At 34.6% G+C, this 23986-nt stretch overlaps 1 protein-coding gene across 1 annotated transcript; it reads right to left on the bottom strand.

Annotated features, from left to right (window-relative positions):
• Positions 1 to 4079: 4079 nt before the first annotated feature.
• On the bottom strand, positions 4080 to 23660 carry LOC138335557 (uncharacterized). Its single transcript, XM_069284702.1, has 11 exons — positions 23304 to 23660; positions 20034 to 20277; positions 17354 to 17497; positions 15554 to 15669; positions 14803 to 14943; positions 14164 to 14296; positions 13837 to 14008; positions 12718 to 12806; positions 6004 to 6101; positions 5328 to 5423; positions 4080 to 4482 (listed from the first exon to the last, which is right to left on the bottom strand). The coding sequence occupies exons 1-11, from the start codon at positions 23553 to 23555 to the stop codon at positions 4381 to 4383; spliced, it is 1587 nt and encodes a 528-aa protein (XP_069140803.1). The 5' UTR covers positions 23556 to 23660; the 3' UTR covers positions 4080 to 4380.
• Positions 23661 to 23986: the final 326 nt, after the last annotated feature.

Below are 23986 nucleotides of genomic sequence, written 5' to 3'. Positions count from 1 at the left end.
GAAGTTAATTCAATGTTTTTGACAATGTCACATCCATCTCTCATTTGGAAGGACACACATTAATATAATAATTCCATCAAGCTAAAATTATTTCCTCCCATGAATATCTTATGGAATGGAACCTAGTAGAATTGATTGAAGGTACTGACATTGTCACAGAACGGTCAACTGGAAATGACATCTATCCTTCTCGTGATTATCTGGGATATTAATGTTAATGTAATGGAGATTGTGGCACCAGCCACCAAGTTATAAATATACAGTGTAATTACAGATAAGAAAATCTGTGGTAACAACTTGCTAAAGTATTTAAAGATTTTCCTGTGCAACCATGATAACAATTCCTTAGGTGTGACTATTGTTCTTGCTTGTATCATATCTTTGACTTTCATTAAAGTAACAATTTCCTTGCAACTATTTAAAGCGGTACCGCCGAATCCAACCTGTGATAAGGTGTCTCAAAACAAAAGTGTAGACTTGGGTCAAAGATTGTCTCCTTACGTAATGCATATATTTATTCAAGTTTGTGCCAGGTCTAACATCCCACCGTCCAATCTGAAGATTTCGTAAATAGCGTGTTATGCTTTTGTTGCAATGGTAAAGCCAACTACAAAATATGAACTACTAACAATGAAAATGCTCTTGATGATACATTCGTTTACATATTTATTTATCTTTTTCAAGTATCTCTGTTCGGGTCAATCACAATGTAATGTTTCAAATGAAAAACATTCTTAAATGCCTATTGGTCACGGTGCACAACAATATGATTTGTTCCGTACTCAAAGCGGAGTAACTCGAATGATCAGTGAAACTGCAACTTCATTTTTCAAACATAACATACGATATTGTGAATAAAAATTCGACAAATAGGGTCCAGTTTCATGAACATTCCTAAATCATTTGACTTTAAATGTCAATTAATAAAGTAAAGAAAAACACCAAAGTTAAGTAACGTTCCTTCAATTTAATAATGCCTTCTGATTGGGATTTTTAAAGGGACAATTCACTCAGGCTAATTCTTTTTCAAGAAGCAAACTATGGCATAAATGTATTGTTCTACATTTCTTATGAAACATTTAACACAATATATTGACAAATTCCACGTCATTGTTAAGTATTTTAATTGATACCGTTGTAATTACAATTCATTGATCAATACGATTAAGCAGGTACAGTATGTACTCTGTACCCATACCCGAGCCAAAGTCACGCACGTTAAACAAATGAACTACATAGCCACTGAGGAGGTAATAAAATGATTTTACGCAAGACAATTCACCTAATAAGGTAAACCACTACTGTCAGAGCGATTTGAGCAGTTATAGATAAAAGTTGCATTATTCTACGAGCAAGGGACAGGGTTCGGCATACAAAATGTTCGACCACAATGTGTAATGACGGACAGCGAGAGAGTTTGAAAGTTTCACACGCATTTCACCGCCATGGGTTTTTCTAGCACATCACAGTAAAACCGACTGATCTAATTTTCATTAGAACTGTTTTTTCCCCGATGTATATACAAATTCTATTGTTCTCTTAGATTGAACTGTCCCTTTAAGTTAAAGAATATTCTCACTTCGAGGAATGTTCGTGAAACTGGGCCAGGTAAAAGCCAAGACTTGACCTTAATAATCAAATATCAATATAAAAAAAATATAATCAAAAGGTTAGGAAACAAATAGAAAATGAAAACAAAATGATGCCTAAGATTGCACAACTCATTTTTATGTTTCAAGATTAACGAGAATTCCACGGAAGTGGATGTGTCGCCTGCACAAAATACAGCAAGTGTTGGTATCGGCTGTGACCTATCACATAACGTCGCGTCTCAGTAGCCAACGTAATTGGTAAGAGAGTCGATACAGCAATTAGACAATTGAAGTTTGTAATCTCGGCTATGATTGGTTTGGATAGATCCGTGGGCGTGGCTACGATACGAAGAACAATCTTTCAAGAGCGAGTAAAATTCAGAAAATAGCAACAACATACACCACTGCCATATCTTTTTAATCGGTATTATAAAACATATAATGTATCACCGCAATATAAGTCTCAATCACAACAGTCTATTTCGTAGTAAATAAATTTACACATATCCACAATTTTTCAACAGATTACGAAAAATGAATCTTTGATTTCTATGACAGTATTTAGTTACTGCTGAAGTTGTACGTTAGCCGTTTGTTTTTCTGTAATCCGTGTCTCATGAGTCGAAATATCTATTCCGCTACATTAAATCCGGAGACTGGTATTTATATAACACCTGGCTGCAACAACGTAGCTCTGAACGACAGACAGTCAAAGATTTCAGTTAGATTTTTTAATTCGTCGTCAGAGCTACGATTCCGTCCCATTGACCATAGTGTTACAAAACATCCAGCATTGAAAATGATACAATTCACGTGTGTCGTGTAGATTTGTAATCAAATTGAACAATATCCAACACTTCTGAAATAAACTTATTATCCTGTTACCCTCCTTCGTGTCTAGATTATGATTGTAAGCACATTTCGACTTGCATCTCCGACACGGTTCACTTGGCCGCCATGATGCTTCTCACTACTTACCATATTTGGAATAACCTACAAACTATTTTTTTTTACGAAAGATGATTTCACAGATTTCTTTTACTCGAGTCTGAAAAAATATTTTGGGTAAAATCCAAATGATACTGATATCTATTAAGTTTCACAATGTTTATTCTGATTTTTTTATCAGCCTGACACTACATTGTAGATCTGACAAAGGTAAAGTGCAGGGCAAGGTAACATATGCCCTGCCTTTCAGTCGCCGCGATAGCCAATGAGAGACCCCGTTACTTATGGCGCTGTGTACTTCACAGTATCATACACCTGCTGTGTGACTTACTGAGCCAGTGGGCGAGCGATTACATCAGTGACGCCCCCAACAACTATTGTATTTTGACAGTAAAACATCAAAAAAATAGCTATTTACAGTTGAAAATATTGTTAATAACTTATCAAGTCCCGTAACTTTTGCAAATATTGACGGATTTTGACCAGTATCAAACCCATCTGAAATCTCATTGATATAAAGCAACATGTATAATTTGGTTGAAATCGGATAACAAATACTACAGTTATCGAGCGGAAACCATGAATTTATCTGATTTGACGATTTTAAAGTCCCGTAACTCTTGCAAATATTTACAGAAGCCATCCTAGATCTCATTAATAAAAAGCAATAAACCAAATTTTGTTAAAATCAGGCGATAAATACTAAAGTTATCGAGCGAAAACCATGGATTTATCTGTTTTGACGATTTCAAAACCCCGTAACTCTTGCAAATATTTACAGATTTTGACCAGTATCACACTCATCCGAAATCTCATTGGTATAAAGCAATCTACAAAGTTTGATTGAAATCGGACAATAAGTACTTATCACAGGGAAACCGACGCCGACAGTGATACCTATATGTCGCATTTGCGATGCAAGCGACACAAAAATGGCATCAACTATTAAATTAATGATATTTATCAAACATAAAACATCGTATATCATTAGCTAGGCCAGTTCGTGGAGTGAAACATAATCAGAAGCCTTGACTAGCGAAGATGAACATACCTTAACGGAATAGATATATTTATAACCGACACAGACGAACTAAGTAGAATTTGTCAAACATTCCCTGAAATCCGAATATAAAGATTGTGATTGTCATAAGATTTAATAATATACAGCTTAAATCATGTCCCTTAGAAAATAAAGTTCGAAGCGTTATTTGTTTGAGAAATACCACCTATACCAGGTATGATCGAATCATTATTACCAGCTCATATAGTTCAGTCGCCACGAATTAAAGTTCCATTCATCTTAGTATGCTTTTATGATTTACATTTTATTGAGCATGTGTGTCTCAATATTTTTTAAGATTTACATTTTATTGGTTTTTATCATAAAACATAAGACATATTTGACTCAGTATTTTTAATGATTTACATTTTATTGGTTTTCATCAGACATGGATGTCTCAGTATTAATTTTTTATTTACTTATATTTTATGATATATATTTTATTGGTGTTCATCATGAGCATAACATAAAAAAACATGTATGTTTCATCATTTTTTATTTACATTTAATAGATTTTCATCATAAACATAACATAAGACATTATGTCTCAGTAGTGTCTATATCTATCAATCAAACTAAATACCGTCTAACCTGGCGACTGAAAGGAAAGATGAACATAAGGACGGACCCCGGATAACAGGCGTCATGGTCTTTGTGCCAGATGAGCTAAAACTTATTTCTTTGAATCCTTCCTTCAGATCCGCCATATGAATTAAAACTGTTGTATGACTTCAGAATATATATAGTGTTTGAAACCTCTTTGGATTTTCATTGAAAACATCATTGTGTTTTAAGTTTATCCCCGTAGTACCATTTCGCAAGTGTATTTGGGTGAACTCCAAACTTGTAGCACGTTATAAAGAAATGGTTTGTCGCTGTATTCTACAACACAAAATGTATATAGTAAACCTAATGAGCCCGTTTGTTAAAACATGTCAATAGCTTAATCACTTAACAACCGAATTATTCGCAGTGAAATATGAAATTTTACTTTGAACATAAAAGCGATGTACTTCACTCCAGTGAAAATATAATTTTTTATATTTTCACTCGCTTTTGACAAATCAGAATGCAGCATTGACAGTGAAAATGTCATCTTCATTGTTACTCATTTGTTTGTGTAAAAAATGATGTCATAGTTTTGTGCAGAAATATGACGATATGCTCACAAAAATACGACTTAATAATCGCAAGGGCTTCACACTCGTGAAAAATATCAATGTTTCCACCTCACTCGATAAAACATGTAACTGATATTCATCAAGAAACAAGAAAAATATCCCCTATCTCTTTCCCTTCAAAACTGTCATCATATTTTCACTGCTATCAGATGTAGGTAAAAAATAAACTTCTAAAGAAACTCAAAAAGTTTTGTAAATTTAGCATTGTAAGAAATCACTTCATCTTGATTTTTGAAATTGCCGTAACACTTTGATGACCATAAATCATTTTTTGAAAAAATAAGCCCTGATTGCAATTTTCCCTGTTTAACTCATTCACCCCTGAAACAAATTTGGACTCATCCAGTTCGGAGACTGGAACAGTCCATAATGAAATTTCAGGGGTGAATAGGTTTTTTTGGCATGCGAGATTTGATCTATGTGTCTACAAACCGAAGATACTGATATTTATGATTTTTTAAGTGTTAGTAGATAAAATATACCAAATTCAAAAATGGTGAACTTAATATTTAGATGTATTATAACTACAGCTAATGAATATCTTACTTTAATAAAACCCCGCATTTGCCAGCGCCTTGAAGACGTAGTCAACGGTCCACAGTCGGCCGATCCAACATGGCCGGCGTCTTTAAGATTTTGTACCTGTAATACCATCAGAAAAAATACTCTATGTAAAAACGTCTCAAATTAAACAAAAACATTTTGTCTGTTAACCACGTATACATGATTTACCAGTGCATAGTTTTACCTACTATCGACAACACATTCCTTGTGAATTATAAAATTATTTAAAGGTAGTCTAATGGAACTCTTTTTCAAATCGGGATATTTAAGTTTTAATATGAGTCTTCCACGATACTCCAGGGGTTACTATGACTAACGTTATCTCCAACCCTGGACTGTCTCAAAGTAAAACTCGGGCAAAAAAAAAGGTAATTTAGTCCTTTTGTATACATCAAAAGAGCCGTATAACGGTACACTGTGGACTGGTTAATTTGTGGCTTTGAAGTTAGGTGTCGCTCTCTATGTAGTCCTGTAGTCTTCAAAGAAATCTTTACAGGCCGGTGATTTGTTCAGAATTTTTCTCATGAGCTGCCTCCAGTTTTACTATGAAATAGTCCAGGGTGGATATAACGTCAGTGATAGTAACTTCTGTAGTATCGAGGATGCAAATGAGTAATATCTTGACATTTTTCTTTCAAAAATGGCTGATATATCTTACCAAAATATAATCCTCCATTAAATACAGCTTCGGGTATCCTCCGGATTTATTGTACACTTCTCGGCGCATAAATAGGCCCTGGTCTCCGAAAGGAAGCTCTGTAAGGGTCGATTTCAAATACAGAATTATGTTATAAACGAATGTGATCACCTATATGTATTTCGGCTCTTCGGGAATCTAATCGTTGTTTAATGGTAAAATGACGTCTTACCATCAGATCAATATTATATGTATCTCCATTTCCTTTTGGTCAGATGCAAATTGTCCTCTAATCTTTGTGTGAATGTCAAAATGAGCTGTAACCTTTGGGATCAAAGGTAAAATGATCTCTTATCTTTGGCTTCAGGGTGAAATGGTTAATGGTAATATGACCTCATATCGATGGTTAAGTGATCTCTCAACAAGGAGTCAATGGTATACTAACTTCTGGACCTTTGCTCGGATACAAAATGACCTCTAATCCTTTAGTTCTAATTAAAAAACGACCTTTGGGCCAATGATGATACAACATTTAACTTTTGTTCAATGAAATAATGATCTCGACCTTTTGTGTCAATGGAAAAATGACTTCTTGCATTTGAATTAATGATAAAATAAAATCTTCTCTTTAGAATACTTGTAAAATGACCTCTGACCTTTGGCTCAATGGCAAAATGACATCTAACCTTTCGGTCAAGGCATTAAATTGGTATTTCTCTCGCACTTCCTATGCACATAGGAACCTCGGGTTTAATACTTGGTTGGTAAACGTAATTGTTTCAAGTTTGCAATCAATGCAGAACAACTTGGGAACAACAAAACCAACTATTCTGAGGAGTCAAACTTTTTTCTCATATAGATAATTTTGGAAATAGGAAGTTCATACCATAGACGAAAATGGAAGAAAAACATCTTTTTTGCTCGTTTTTGAGCTATTGTCACTAAAAAAAATATCGTTTTTTATCTAGACCTCTAAAACGTCTAAAAATGGTCTTAGGACACTCTGATAGGTCCATGATTATATAATCTGTAACTAATTCTCAGATCCCTGTGGTTTTCACCATATATACGAGAGATTAAAGCCATGATTTCCTAATGAAGTGTTTAATATCTATGGATATTTGCAGAATTTTTTTTCCAGTGTTCTTTTTTTAAAACATACCAGTTATGATTAATAAGACTCATATCTTTTTCTCAGAATAACAACATATGCTACCACCTCCCCTGAATTTTGAGTAACAAAATGCACAATTTTCAGCCAATTTTACCACATTTAATCATTTATATAAAAAGTTCTGGTATTAATCTTTTGTAAATATATTGCTTGTCAATATGGAAAAGGTTGCTCTTTCTAAATCAGACAGAAAAATCAAGGGTCCATGTGTTTACTTTTTGCCCCATATAAATATTTGTTATTTTTCAATATTTTAGAGTAAAAAATAAAAGTGCTCAAATAACAATTAAATGTAAATATAAAGTGTATCATTTCACACATTAATGCTCAATATTTAATTACCATGAACCTTGTCAAGATGTACAGCCAGAAATAACTCGAAACAGCTAAAAATGGCGCAGTAATGATTTAAATAAAAGCAATCTAAATAAAAAAATGGTAAAACTCAAGCGAATGACACATATTGAAAATTGCCGTTAAATGGGCAATTTCTTAAAATCCCCATATAAAAAACATACTAAGAGTAGAAATGAATTTTTTGACAATTTGCAACTGGCAACTCGCTACAGATATTAATAAATTGTATTTGAAAATCTTTATCGAAACAGACTTCAACGGGACTGAAACCTCAGTGGAATGGATCCTTAAAAGTCATTTGACTACCTGCCAATACCCACGTAATAATAAAACAAAGTACTGAAAGTACTAAATGGCTCGGTCTCGATATTAGGAGGAATATATTTCTAAGGTCAATACTACTGTAGTTTTGTACAATAAGAAATAAATTTGGCTGGTATTCCTTCCAGTTTGGACTTTTGAGGATTCCTTGAACACCAAGGTGTAAAATAAGAGACCCATACTAAAATCTTGGAAGCCCATTCTAATGATTTTATAAACACCTTTAGCATTTTCCTTGTTAATTTGATGTTAATGAAAATATCCATTCTTAATGACTATTGTCATCAAGTTCCTGGGACCACAGTATCAGTTAACAAGTATTGTTTTGCAGCAGAGAAAGACAAGGGGCATACTTTTCTATGCCAAAATGTCTTAAATATAGAATATGTCTGTCCTCTAGAAGACTTATCAATATCACCATGTGATTTTTGAATAAATTGGTCAATTGGTATACTTTTAACAAGTTTTGTAATTATTCTTTTGTAAACCAGCAAGTTGATTGATATATACATTGTATCCGAACTTCAATTCAAACCGGATAACTTGTAAGCTCACCATAGACCATGAAATTGTTTGTACACTTTCTTAAAGGCCCACTACCTTTCCGGAGCAAAATATAAAGATTTCTTAAAAACATTAATTACCTCAGAAAATATCTACCGATGGCCTAAGATGAGGTTACAACACCAAACATATGCAAGATTTCCTGCGTAATATAGGATAACAATGGAGAGTCATTTCGCTGTTTTACCGTCTGCCGCAGTGATAATCAACTACCGCGCGGTATTTAGGACGACGGGGAAAAACATAAGACGACCCGCGTTATGAAAATTAACATTTTATTTATTTTAATCAAATTGTTTAGGAGGTGATAATAAGTGTAGTATTAACGTTAAGTTAATAACTTTTGCCACTCGACAAAATTATTAATCTCATTTTACATTCCCATTTTAAAAATCCAAAAACCGTTTCGGAAAGGTAGTGGGCTTTAACTTCAAGATCGTTTTACAAAATTACAAATGAATTTTTCTACAACATTTTTTATTTTCAAATCCCCATACCTCTGATGAGTATAATAAAAAACTGTCATTGCAAGTGAATCAAATATTTTCAGTTTAAGATGAACAGGAAGAGATACATTCCTTTATTTCTTGTAAACAGCAAACACCGATTTAATTGTTTGTTCAGCAGGTTTTTTCCCTTTCTTTAAAAACGCTACCATTAACATTATTTTCTGTACCTTGATATGTAAACAATTCTTATAAATCTAATTCTGTATTTCATAACATCAACTGGTGTTGTTGTACCTTTTTTCTTATTTCCATGTTATGCAATATTGTTAAAATTCATGTAACACTTGTTGTAGACCATCAGATATTTCTGATATCATAACAGTGTTATTGGCAAATAATATGATAAAAAGTTTGGGATACATTCCAATATCATATACCGTAAAAACTGGTATAATTTTGCGCAGGTAATTTTTAGGGCTGAAAATGCTTAAAAAATCTACTATCAGTATATTTTGCGCATCAACAAAATGGGGAAAACAATGTCCAGGGAGTCCCAAAACCGATGTATGAAGGTGACAATTTCAATGCAAAATATTCCCCATAAATGCTTGACAACTTGCACAAAAAGTGTTGTATTTAGAAGAAATAACATATGAAAACCGCATTGTGTTTGTTTTCTTTTATTGGCCACCGTAACCTGAAACTGAAAAAAAGTAGAATATATTTACTTAAATTGGCACAATAAGTCATGATCATTAACAATCAACAGCAATCAGCTAGCGGATACGTAGTTTAGCTTGCAACAATCACAGTGTGCATAATTTGTCAAGATTTGTAAGACAAAATATTCTTTTCCACCAGGTAAGATTCTAAGTCATAAAGGTAGATTGAAAATAGGAAGGGAGATAAAATAACCAGATAAATATTTGTAGCGGGATCAGACTGGGTTGATTATCGGTGATCAGGAAGCTCAGTCGGAAGAGCTATATTTTTCTTCTCTCCTGTTACAGAATTGGCACCCAACTAAATAACCAACGGTTGTGGTGTTTGAAAGGGTCTCGTATGTATTCAAAAAAGGAGGGAGGAGTGTAGCGGGACTGGACTGGGACGATTATCGATGACCAGGTAGTTCAGTCAGTAGAGCACTCAGCTAGTGTTCGGAGAGTCCCGGGATCGAATCCCGGTCTTGCCGCTACATTTTCTCCTCTCCTGTCACAAATGGTACCATATTGTGCATGTAGATACAATGTATTCAAGGTAAATCAACAATGTTCGCTGATCTTGCAGAATTGCCTTACAGTGTTATAATGAATACAGTAAATGTATGTCTCATTGGTGTGATTGATTTAAAGGCAGTTCATGTGGTGACCGAAAAAAAGGTAAAATCAATACTTTCAGAGTGATCAGGGAACATTGATAGTCAAGGCGGGGAAAACATAAGACGACCTGTGTTATACAAATAATGTTTAATTGATTTTCATTAAATTGTCTCGGAGGTGATGATTAGTGTGTTATGAACGATGAGCTTAATATGTTTTTGACAAAAAATATAAACAGCTGATGTCATATTGTGTTTTAAATTTAAAAAATCTTTTATTTATTCATTTCATTTCATTTCAAGCATGTACATGTCATAGAATATAAACAAATATCAGGTATATGCTTAAATCATATTACAGTTAAATTCACAATAAGGAATTTGAAGATGATGATAGTAATTATTTTCGGATTGAAAATGATTACAATATTTTGGTTTTGTTTATTTTTACGTCCTATAAACAGCCAGGGTCATGTAAGGACGTGCCAGGTTTGTTGGTGGAGGAAAGCCGGAGTACCCGGAGAAAAACCACCGACCAGCGGTCAGTACCTGGCAACTGCCCCACATGGGATTCGAACCCGCATCCCAGAGGTGGAGGGCTTGTGGTAATATGTCGAGACATCTTAACCACTCGGCCACCGCGGCACCATCATTTTTTAAATCATATTACAGTTAAATTCACAATAAGGAATTTGAAGATGATGATAGTAATTATTTTCGGATTGAAAATGATTACAATATTAAGCTTCCACAGTTGAAAAATACTTCTTTTTGTTCACACAATTCTTCTCCTAGACTGTTGAAATGATACATGCATGCTGACATTCTGTAAAACATAAGGAAACAATAGATGTATTAACAGAGTAATTACTGAAAATGCTAATATCATATAATTAAACATTTTAATCATAAATAGCAATACCAGCATAGAGGAAATATTATTGAAGTTAATTCCCGCAGTTCTTCAGTCCTCCTGTTCTTACATGTAAGAGTTTTGTCCTTCATAAATTGATTGTAATATACAGTCTATAGCAGTTGTTATAAAATGTGCACAAAGAAGTATAAATACACACGTATGCATGGGTACAGTGGTAAATTAATAAGTTATACAGAAAATTATGGTGCTGATCATGAAAAGCGTAAAGTCTATTTTGTTGATTAAAAATTTTAAAAACTAACATGATGTAATCGCACTAAAAACAAGTGATCATGTAGGCTTTTGTGCGATTGCATTTGTAAGACTGTGCCAGGTGGTAGAGATTAGTTCCGCTCGAGTGATCACACAATGCAAGTGAGAGTCGGGAATATGTTTATGTAAGTTTTAATTGCTAAACTCTGATGCTTGTTGGTAAAATATAACTCAGGATAATTGCTAAACAATTAACAGTTTTCTCTACATTTGTTACAGATTGAAACAGCTTTTTAAGTGCCGTTTTACGGAAGAATTATGAAGAAGAAATCGGCATTTTCGTCGATCTAGAAGTCCAAAAAATATCACTTCGAGTTATATGAACATTCCATATATGATTTATGTCATTTGGCCAAAAATTTATACTTCGTATTACCTGGTTTAGTGAATATGCTGTATGTATATGATCATAAGGTCAAGCTCCTGTGGTGAAAATAACTAAAATGTTTTAAAAGTATGGTTTAGTGGTAATCTCTGAACGTGCTTTAATATAGATATAATCTGATATTTATACATGTGCTTATAAAATTATCGATAATAATGGATGAGGTAAGTATTCATACCTTATTAACTGCCGTTAGTTTTAAGATTACGCCACCTTGGACATTTACAAAATGTTCACCGTCTGTCACGTGCTACTTTATCAGTAGTCCAAGTTTGTCCAAAATTTTGTTAGAGTTGTCTTTCTTCCATAGTGGATTTACACGTACATGTGGCATAACGCAGCCGTGATAAACAAATCTCCATATCGTCCTGAAATATATTTGCTCCCGAACTAATATGATTCAAAGTGCAAAAATCATTATTGTAACAATTTTAATAATTGATGTGAAATATATATTTCATTTTTTCCGTTGCGGGATAATTGTCACTAGTAGGGACTAAACGCGTGGGGCGAAGCGAAGCATTTTCGGGACGAAACGTCTTCATGTATTGAAAACAACATTTTCGGGACGAAAAGTCTAGATACATTGTACACAATTCAAGTGAAAATTTTCCAACCTAAGATCATTTAGATGATGTATATGGTAAGGATATTAAAGCAGTAATCTACTATTCCTATTTCAACATTACAGATACGCTTATTTCAGTAACTTTCATATTCAAAATTTGCTATTTAAAATTCCCGGTAAAATCAAAGTTGTTGAATACACTGCCGCTAGGAGCGCTAGTATCTGCGAGCAAGTTTTTAGCCAATCATATTGAGGAAATTGACTGTAAGAGAATTTTGCAACCACGATCACAATGGCGAGGTGCCACCCACGTAATAATAAAAAAACTACTACTGAAAATGACATGGATTTCACAGAGAACTTTCAGATGATTAGGCATGTGTCACATATTATTATGATAAGATACAAACCCGCGGGGTTTCCACATCGCCACTCAACATACTTTTCCAGCCAGTACAGTTTTGTCCTAAGGGGCCTGTGTTCAGGGCTTACGTCTTTACTGAAATTGAAATTAAGCAAGGTACCATCTGTGTTCAGGGCTTACGTCTTTACTGAAATTGAAATTAAACAAGGTACCACCTGTTCAGGGCTTACGTCTTTACTGAAATTGAAATTAAGGAAGGTACCATCTGTGTTCAGGGCTTACGTCTTTACTGAAATTGAAATTAAGCAAGGTACCACCTGTTCAGGGCTTACGTCTTTACTGAAATTGAAATTAAGCAAGATACCATCTGTGTTCAGGGGCCTATGTTCAGGGCTTACGTCTTTACTGAAATTGAAATTAAGCAAGGTACCATCTGTGTTCAGGGCTTACGTCTTTACTGAAATTGAAATTAAGCAAGGTACCACCTGTGTTCAGGGCTTACGTCTTTACTGAAATTGAAATTAAACAAGGTACCACCTGTGTTCAGGGCTAACGTCTTTACTGAAATTGAAATTAAGCAAGGTATCACTGTTCAGGGATAACATCTTTACTGAAATTGAAATTAAACAATGTACCACCTGTTCAGGGCTCACGTCTTTACTGAAATTGAAATTAAGCAAGGAACCAACTGTGTTCAGGGCTTACGTCTTTACTGAAATTGAAATTAAGCAAGGTACCATCTGTGTTCAGGGCTTACGTCTTTACTGAAATTGAAATTAAGCAAGGTGCCACCTGTTCAGGGCTTACGTCTTTACTGAAATTGAAATTAAGCAAGGTACCACCTGTGTTCAAGGATAACATCTTTACTGAAATTGAAATTGAACAATGTACCAAGACTGTGTAAATTAAGTGATTTTATTTAAAGGTTATCCATCAGGACCATCGCCGCAGAAAACGTTGACGCTGTAGACAAAACCATCGAAGTACAGTCAAATCTGTCTACAAAAAATATGGTTCATTGGACAAGGGATGTATATTTACAGTCGAATTATGGTAGGACCGACCATTGGAGACCCCAAGGTCTAATTATGAAAGTGGTCTTTACATATAGGTGGTCTTTAAGGTAGGTTACACTTACACAATAGAAAGTTGAAAGTTGACTTACTTTTGTACAAGGTCAAGGCCAAACCGGAAAGCACCAGCTATCACTCCGGGCTTCCGGAGACACCGGAAGGCAGCCTCGTTATAGTTTTGTGGCAGGATACTGTCACCGTGGATAAACATAACGTATTCACTCCGGGCCTCATTAGCACCCGACCGGAGTTGGAACCCTCGACCTGCAGGATCATTTTTAATCACTTTAAAAATAATGGATATTAAGTATACGCCATGTCAATTATGTAGTCAAAGAGGAAATGACAACAAAACTATTCAATACAACATTATTTAATGTCTTCTTCATGGTTTCCGCTACAAAGGGGATGCTACTTACCTGGTGGGCTATGTATTAGTCGGATATTGATAGGTGACGTTCGCCCGAACTCTCTGATGACGTCACCGGTGTTGTCAGTACTCCCGCCGTCACAAATTAGAACCTCCTTGATATTCGTGACGTCACTGCAATTCTGAATATTTGACGATTATATGTTACATTCGATCTAGGATTCTCTTGCAATCCTAATAAACGATTGGCTTACACTTTTGATTCATATTACAAACCATTCATATAATTCTAAATCCATAACAAAATAATATATGTCAATGACATTTGAAAAAAAATACAATTTTTTTCATGTCGACATAGCATGGTTTGTTTGTTTGATTTACTACTAGTAACGTCCCATTGACAGGCAGAGGCATGTAAGGACGGCCTCCCATGTATGCGGTGTGCAGCATGTATTAAGTGCGAGTGTGTGTTTTGGGTGACTGTGGCATATTCTTGTTGTCTTCTTGTAAAGTGGAACTCTTTCCCTTTTTTATAGCTATATCAGTGAAGCAAGTTGACGTATCCATCGTCAACAAAAAAATAAGCAACTACCGAAACTCGAACGTGTATGATTCCGGTCTACCAACACTAAAGATTTCGTTAATATCCTACCTTTATTAAATGTGTATTGTTGTGTCGGCCTACCTGTACAATAGAAGTAAGAGTTTTGCCGATTCCATTTGCCTCGTTTAGGACAGGTATGACAATGCTCCACGTGCCTTCTTTAACCTCTGACATCTTCATTCCAACCTCTTTTTCAAACTCGACAAGTTCTGATTCCGTGTCCTGTACAACAATGAAAATATAATAAAAAAAAAATAAAAAAATATACAGATAATACAATACCGTACAGCATCGTCTGATTTTATGTCAAAATAAAAAAAATACAGTATGTCATCGTCATTGTAAATGTCGTCGCTGTTATCATCGCCATTGCTGTTGTTGTAGTTATCATCGTCGTCGGATTTCTACGTCAAAATACTTTCTACATGTTATTATTGTAATCGGTGCAATCATCGTCGTTGTTGTTTTTGTTGTTGTCGTTGTCGTCATCATTGTTTTTGCCATTGTCATTGTCGTCATTCCAGTGTTGTCGTTATTGTCGTCTTCGTCGTTCTTGTCATCGTTGTTATCATCGTCGTCGTCGTCGTCTGATTTAAACGTCGAAATACTTTCTATAAGTCCCTATTATTTTTGTTGTTGCTGTCGTCATCATTTTGTTGCTATCGTGGTCGGTTTTGTGTTTTGTTTAGTTTTTTTGTGTGTTATCGTCGCCATTGTCGTTGGATATTTACGTCAAAATACTTTCTGCATCTCGTTATTATCATCATCGTCGTGGCCACTATTCTTGTTGTCATCTTCATCGTCGTCATTCTTGCTGTATTTGTTTACGTACCACATCACTGAGAACAGTAGAGAGAGTGCCGAGATCCACTCCACACACTTTAGCCTTCTCGCTCTGCTGTTGGTAAACTCGACTCGTCCCCCAATCGATATCATTGAATATATTAGCTATGGAGAATAATAAACACATTTATTATATTCTTTTGTTACTATCTAAGAAGGAAAATGGAACTGTTATTTCCGTTTTTATTTCACGCAGTTATTTGGCTTTTAAATTGCGCCTTCTCTGTTTACTGTTTAATTACTGATATTCGCGGGGTTTCAATTTCGCTAAATTCACGAATTCAACCAAAGTCGCGAAATCAATACCTCACCAAATTTTCCCAAATATATGGTTTTACATATCAAACTCAGTCACATCAATGACGCTTTAAAAGGCTCCAGAGAATATTCCCGAAAATAATTGCCCGGAACATGTTCCAAACAATGAATCGCGAAATTTTACAGCCGTGAAATTTAGCTACTATACAGTATTTAGTGGACAAAAAAAAATTCTTTTTATCTAAATAAATTCAAAAGCATTTTTTTATTAGTATACTTCATCTTTTTCGTGGCATGTTTTAGAATTATTGTTTAACATCGTTACAATCAACATAGATGTTGTTGATTGCGAAAAGTTTGAGGAAATGTTAAAGAAATATTAGCAGGTCTAAAGTCCTTCCATCCTTTAATCAGATGAAGCATTTTAAGAATCTGATATAATTCCCCAAGAAAATGATACTACCAACCCTCCTCATGCAAGATTTTTTACACCACATATCCAAGATTGAGGTTAAAGGCCAAAATCATTTCCATAACAAAAATATAAACGGAAGAATAACATAAGAAAAATTATATCTATTGTCTAAAATAACAGCACCAAAAAAACAAATGCACGTTTTCCTACGTAATCTATGTTAAAGGCCCATTACCTTTCCGGAGCAAAATATAAAGGTTTCTTAAAAAACCATTAATAACATCAGAAAATGCGTACCGATGACCTAAAATAAGGTTACGACACCAAACATATGCAAGATTTCCTGCGTAATATATGAAAACAGTGGAGAGTCAATTCTCTGTTTTGCCGTCTGGCGCAGTGATAGTCAACTACCGCCCGGTATTTAGGACGACGGTGGGAAACATAATACGACCCGCGTTATGAAAATAAACATTTTATTTATTTTAATCAAATCGTTCAGAAGGTGATGATAAATATAGTATTAACGGTAAGTTAATAATTTTTGCGGCTCTACAAAATTATCGATCTTGTTTTATTCCATAAAAATTTAAAGCCGTTTCGGAAAGGTAGTGGGCCTTTAAGAGTGAAGATTCATTTCGCTGTTTTGCCGTCTGGCCCAGTGAATGATGATCAATTAACGCGCGGTAATTGGAACGAGTGCTACATAAGACGACCCGCGTTATGAAAAAAACACAAGTCATATTATATCATAAATTACTGGTAAGTGGCCCAAAATATTGAGGGTTTTTTTTATCTTTTTTTCTTTCTTTTTTTTTAAATCGGTCACACAAACCATTAATTTGAATGATTTAATTATTAATGGTGCAATCTTATAAAATATAAAAGAAACACAATTTAACAAAGCATGACAATTTATTGACTCGTGCCCTATCCGGGCCTCTAACTCACGATCTACAGCACCCAATCGCCTAGTCAAACATTCCTGCGCCTTCTACCACTGCGCCACATCCACATCCCCAATCTTATATTAACATTCGCTAACAAAGGCTATAAACTAGTGATTAATAATAAACATTTTATATTATCTTGTCGTTTAACATTTATTATACATACACAAATGTTTTGTAGCCGTTCGGTTGAATCCCACAAGGTAATATCCGCCATCCTCAGCCTTCCCTAAAACCATATTGTTGTTACCGCGCAGTTTGGTGAAAGCCTCCTGTATCTCGTTCTTGGTAATACCTGGGATGTCGCCACCTGGTCAGTTAATTATAAGCAGACAAATTACAGTAGTTAACAGGAAATAAAACGTGCATATCCAATAATAGGACTATAAGTTCTTTGTAGCAAGTTCATCCTAAATACTAGAGGGGTTACTATCAGTCTCTGTCGTGATATCGTTATATAACGACAGTGATAGTAACCTCTGGAATATCGTGGGTGTAGCAAGTAGCTTACATGGCTCTTTAAACATATATGATGCCAATATATATATATATATAAAATTTCAGATTGAGTCATTTTACTTTTTGTCAGTTTGATGATGCAGCTGTCTTCTGGACGATGGGTTTCTCAGTTAGATTATAGTCTGAGTAGTAGTCATTATTGTAATATCAATGAATAACAAAGGCCAGTTTTTTAGTATAAATGTTATTATTTAGAAATCATCAGAGTTATCTTACAATATGCAATAGAATAGCAACCTCATTAACTCTCTAGTTCAAAGAACAACTTTAAAGGTCCATTACCTTTCCGGAGCAAAATATAAAGGTTTCCTAAAAAAACATTAATAACACCAAAAAATGCATACAGATGATCTAAAATAAGGTTACGACACCAAACATATGCAAGATTGCCTGCGTAATATATGAAAACAGTGGAGAGTAAATTCGCTGTTTTGCCGTCTGGCGCAGTGATAGTCAACTACTACGCGGTATTTAGGACGACGGCGGGAAACATAATACGACCCGCGTTATGAAAATAAACATTTTGTTTATTTTAATCAAATCGTTCAGAAGGTAATGATAAATGTAGTATTAACGGTAAGTTAATAATTTTTAGGACTCTACAAAATTATCGATCTTGTTTTACATTCCCATTTTAAAAATTAAAAGCCGTTTCGGAAAGGTAGTGGGCCTTTAACTTGAAACTAATATATGAGAACGAGCCTCAATCCATCCACAGATAAATTCACAATAAATATGAATTAACAGAAAGCATAGAAACTCTCACTAGGAATAATAAATAATATAAGTAATTGATCTTTGACAAATAGCTAAAACTATAATTCCACTAGTTAAAAATCACTATCATTAAATGTGATAGTTAAAAATCACTATCATTAAATGTGATAACCTATCACTGGCCTATTATATAAGAGTACTGGTGCTATATAACGATATAACTAATACTGGCTTATATATAGGTAACTGTTAGACAATACTTAATAAATCTTAAGGCAACACGAATCGTGATGCAGATCCAATAAATAACATGTATGTATATTACTAGTAATAACACCAAGTAATAACCATTACGTGTATTTCGATTCAATACAACTATAGTTGGGGTGAACCCGATGCCGGTCGAACGACTGCTGGTTGTTCAGCGCATCGGACTCGGTATTCATACCCCGAAGCTGTCATTGACAGCCACGCGGCTGTCAGTGACAACCCAGTGACAGCCCGAAGCTGCCATTTGGCAGTTGCTGGCAACCGGAAGCTGTCATGGTAACCAAGTTACGCCAAGAAACTAATAATCCTTGCGACTATTAATATAGTTCTAAACGAAATACTAAAATCATTAACTTAGATAGTTTTTACAATAACTAAAATATATTTCAAAATCAATAATGTTCCGGAAACAATAAAAAATCTAGAAGAGCCGGATACGACTCTTAATTTACTAGTTATGCTCAAACGCCGGTCGACCTTTACCTCTCGTCATAGTTGACGATGACAACACATTCAACTAAGCTTAGGACGAAATAAACTTCGTACCTATCGAAATAAACTGTAATTACATCGATTATTGTGCGCTTATACTTATAACATAAAAGCATACATAATATTTATGTGGATCTTATAACACATCGTTATAACGTTAGTACCAAAACTTACGTTTGAATGTTCAAAGTAATAAGCTGATCTTTACAGCTATAAAATTGAACGTAAACAAATAACAAGATTCCAACCAAACTTCATCAATTATGATGATATACAATTCACTTCATTACATTATTATACAACCCTGCTTGATCTGGACATACCAGGCTTCGAACCATCGAACATTGTTGTATAACTCAAAGTACTAGATTCTAATGAATTCATTGTCTTGCTATGATATATAAACAATTCAATCTTTTAAGAAACATTTTTGAAATAGTAGAATCCCTTGATGGACATTTTTAGTCAAGTTCATGTGTATTGAATTTTTATTATTAAAGGTTTGAACTTTATGTGCTTGAACGTTTAAAGAAAGCGCCATGCAGCGGAAAATTTTCTAAAATTAAGTACGAAAATTGTATAGTAGGACCATTTTTACTTTCAAAGACATTTTTGTCCCCCTGTTCCCCTCCGCTTCCTACGCCCCTTGGAAGAATTATTATAATTTTTAATACTTTTACACACATAAAAACTAGACAATTGCAAAACAACGTTTAATACAAAATATAAAAAAATCAATACTGTCACATGGGGTTCTGGCACATATTTTCAACCAACGGTATTCATGAATATACCGTCGGTTGAACATTAGTGTCAGGTTCCTGTGCTTTTACATAATAAAACCTCACCGATGATGACGACATTCTCGTGGCCCTGTTTAAATTTTCTAAGTACAGCAGTCCTCATTTTGTGTCCCAGGTCGCCCTCGGCCTGTTCCGCCCAGACGAGCCCCGGGGTCCGCCGCTGGCGTCTCCCTAACCAGTACGCCATTTCCTCGGGGGAACCACTTTTGTACTGCACCTCAACTTGGCAGCCACCGGGCAGTGAGTTATCGGACACAAACTCGGACACTTTGTCCAGAATGTGGTCAGACTGTGGAGAAACAATAGTGACTATGATTATTCTAATTAATCACTTCCCACTGTACTTGTGGGTAGATATTGATTGTGACGTCATACGTTTGAGAGCGTAACGTCAATCTTTTCAGAGAAAACGACGCGACTTTCGCTCACAAAATAGTGACGTCATGTGAGACTACTATGCAAAATGCAGAGACATTATATCCTTCTTGAGTGTGAACAAACTTAATTGCGTATGATTAATTTCTGCCTATTCTGTGAGTAATTAGAAATTTCGAATTCGCGACCTGTGCTGAGTACATTTCATATTTCCGGTCTATACATCAATAGACTAAATTATCATCGCATAAGGAAGTTTAAAGTACTCAAAGATTATATATGGTCATACGAAAATGAATCGCTATATTAAAGATGCTCCACCGCTACTCCGCCGCCGACAGATCATAAATAATACTCATCATTTGAACAGTAGAACCCATTTATTAAAATAATCACGGTTTTAAAAAATTAGGTCAGTTTTTCTAGACCGCCGAGTTCATACCCCTGATACTATAATATATATATGTATAGTATTAGTTTAAAAAATTCGTGCCAGGTCCCTGTGATTTCATCGGGGTATGAAAGAAATTTTGAAAAACTGTGAATTCGCGTAGCGGAATCACACAAATGTTTGCAAACAAAATTTATTTCATATCCCGATAAATCCCCCCCAAAACAAGAGGCCAATGGCCTCGTAGCACGATGGTCTAGTTAATTAATGTTCAATGATTGGTTTTGACTAATATTCTTGATTATCACTCATATGCACTGTTTAAACTAATAATTAATTAGGACAATTCAAATGACCACTGGTATTTAATTGTTATCAATGTTGGTATTAAAACAATCATAAAATTCTTTCAAGACAGATGTCATTCATCAAATGTTAAGTTATATATAGATCAACAGTTTTATAAAAAAAAAAAAATGATTTGTGCAGAATTTTTTTTTTTCTGAGCAGGATTTTAGTGTGAGCATATGCAGAAGCAGCATCTTCTTAGTAAGAATATTGTTGGGACCAATTCAAATAGCATCAACTTAACTTTAATATTAGAAAATTTAATAAAATTCAAAATTTAACAATGTTGTTTCTTCAAATTTATCAGAATATTGTTATATGATAAAAATAATTGGGGAAACTTTTTCCTGTATGATTGCTTATCGGTATCACACATGTACAACTATGTATAATCAAAGTGTTAAGTTGACTTGACTTTTAAATGATACCTGCTGGATGAGGGCTTAATTCATTATAGGTGACAAAAAAATCAAAGATGTTTGACTGTCCTGGTTATAAGAGGTAAACTGAATTTGCTTCAATACGTTGAAATTTATTACTTATCTTTTATCTCATTTTCTTCAACACAATATAAATTTCACAATTAAGATAACAATGCACAAGTTGTATTGGCTGGGTCTCGGCACAATGGAATGTGTACTACGGGTCAACATATTGACATTGTCAGCTACAGTCGAGCCTTTCCCAGGGCCTTGATAACAAAATACATTAATTAAATCTCAACCATTGTTTTTCCCTTTACATGTAACAGTAAATGGTATATGTAACACATTTACACACACATATAGGCCTATAAACAGCATCTAGATGAAACTAGGGCACCTGACTTGTGACACTGTCCAGGGAATATAGATTATCCAACACAGGTAATTATGATGTCATGACACTTTGAGTAACATATTTAAGAATAGAAAAATAATGAATATTTCTTAATTGCCTTAATCTTTTCTTAAACTATATTTCTTTTGTATGAAGTGGTACCGTCGGCCATATAATTTCCCATAATGCATTGTGTTTCTCATTTAAATATTACTATAGACAAAGAAGTAATGAAATATATTTTAATTCCTCAAAAATACAGTTTATGTCTGTTTGTCGCCAAGTTTTATCAGTTCCGTCCTTACTGTATCTATAACTACATGTCTGTGCCAAATTTCATTGCTGTTAATGGTGTATAACTTGAGATATCCTGTTCACAAGGTGATTTTCAAAACTAGGGGGTATGCTATAAGCTACGATGGAGCTGTGCTAAAAATTAGTGACTTCAATGCTTATAATTAATTTTCCAGGCTACTTTATAAAATGAAATACGTTTACACGTACGATTCCATTGATTTTTCTAAGGGATTATTTTTGCCAAATCAATACGCAACGTAAATGTTTCTATTGTGACGTCACGTTAACGTCGAATTTCCGCGCCATTCCGGAATTATTCTTTTTTTTCATCGTCGAATGCAAAAAAAATGAATAGGCCAATCAGAAAACCAGAAACAACGAAAAATTAATTATTAAGCATTGATGTCATTATTTTTTAACTTCATCGGGTTATGAAAGAGACTTTTGTTTGCAAACTGTGAGAATCCGCTACGCGAAAAAAAATTTGCAAACAAAATATTATTTCATAAACCGATGAAGTTTAAAAAATGGTTACATCAATGCTTATAATTATTTTTTCAGACTACTTGATAATATAAAATAAGTTTAAACGTACGATTCCATTGATTTTCCAATGAATTACTTCTTATAAATCAATACGCAACGTCGACGTCTCTATTGTGACGTCATGATAACGTCGAGTTTTCTCGCTGTTCTCGGATTTTTTTGTTCATAGTATATGAAGAAAAAGGATCTGTCTATTAGAAAATCGGATGATACAGTATGAAAACAAATAAAAATTAATTATTAATTATGTCAGAATGAATCTAAATCAAGGAATTTATTTCCATTCGTGAATCGTTATTGTTTGAAAAACTATGCAGCAAAACGAATCTTAAGCTTAAAATACCATAGTTGATATCAAAATAGCAGGAAACATTTCAAAGTACTTGCTATTTTGTGATTACAATAAACTCGTTCACTATACATCACGTGTATCCGTACGGCCAAAGGGAGATAATTCCTACATAATTGAGTGACTTAATATAATGTTTCTATTCAAAGAGGATTTGAATCGCAGAAACAAAATAAGAACTCCAATTTACCATAAGTAGCTGACAGTAAGCAGCCCCTTCTTGCCCGAGGGCCGGGATGAGCCTCGTTTTGGTAGTGCCTGCCCGAGGGTAACGGGAGAAAACAATAACACAGTCTTTGCATGCTTTTCTGTACTTCCGGCACCTGGCCACACGCCGTATACTATCCACAGTTGACGAGAAATGACAGTTGATGAATGTGATTAGAAAGGCGAATGTTAGGTAGAGCAATCCCGTTACTGTGTCGACCAAATACCACAACATTTTCACCGTGTTGTCAGTCCGTATCTCACAAAGGAACACGAGACTTTACGCTACACACGTGATTGTTTGTGTGTGTGTGTGTGTGGTGTGTGATAACCCGTGGTGTACTATATAACCGTAATATGCTTACGATAACTGGTGCTGTACTCGTACTAGTGTATGTGTGCACAAACTAAATTCAATGTGTACTGGCCATGGGATTGGACTGGTTCGGTCATAAGTTTCATGAACACTCATTAAGGAATACCTTAAAGGCCCACTACCTTTCCGAAACGGCTTTTAATTTTTAAAATGGGAATGTAAAACAAGATCGATATTTTTGTAGAGTCTTAAAAAATATTAACTTACCGTTAATACTACATTTATCATCACCTTCTGAACGATTTGATTAAAATAAATAAAATGTTAATTTTCATAACGCGGGTCGTATT

This window comes from Argopecten irradians, chromosome 11, assembly GCF_041381155.1.
Source record: "Argopecten irradians isolate NY chromosome 11, Ai_NY, whole genome shotgun sequence".
In the NCBI taxonomy this organism is placed as follows: Eukaryota; Metazoa; Mollusca; class Bivalvia; order Pectinida; family Pectinidae; genus Argopecten; species Argopecten irradians.
This window is presented reverse-complemented; position numbering and strand designations above follow the sequence as displayed.

Excerpts from the sequence above, each read along its gene's own strand:
- LOC138335557 (XM_069284702.1), bottom strand. The coding sequence starts at position 23,555 with ATGTTGTGGTATTTGGTCGACACAGTAACGGGATTGCTCTACCTAACA. Across the intron at positions 15,670-17,353 it reads AACGGCTACAAAACATTTGT|CTAATATATTCAATGATATC; the intron begins GTATGTATAATA and ends TATTCTCCATAG. Across the intron at positions 14,944-15,553 it reads CTACTGTTCTCAGTGATGTG|GACACGGAATCAGAACTTGT; the intron begins GTACGTAAACAA and ends ATTGTTGTACAG.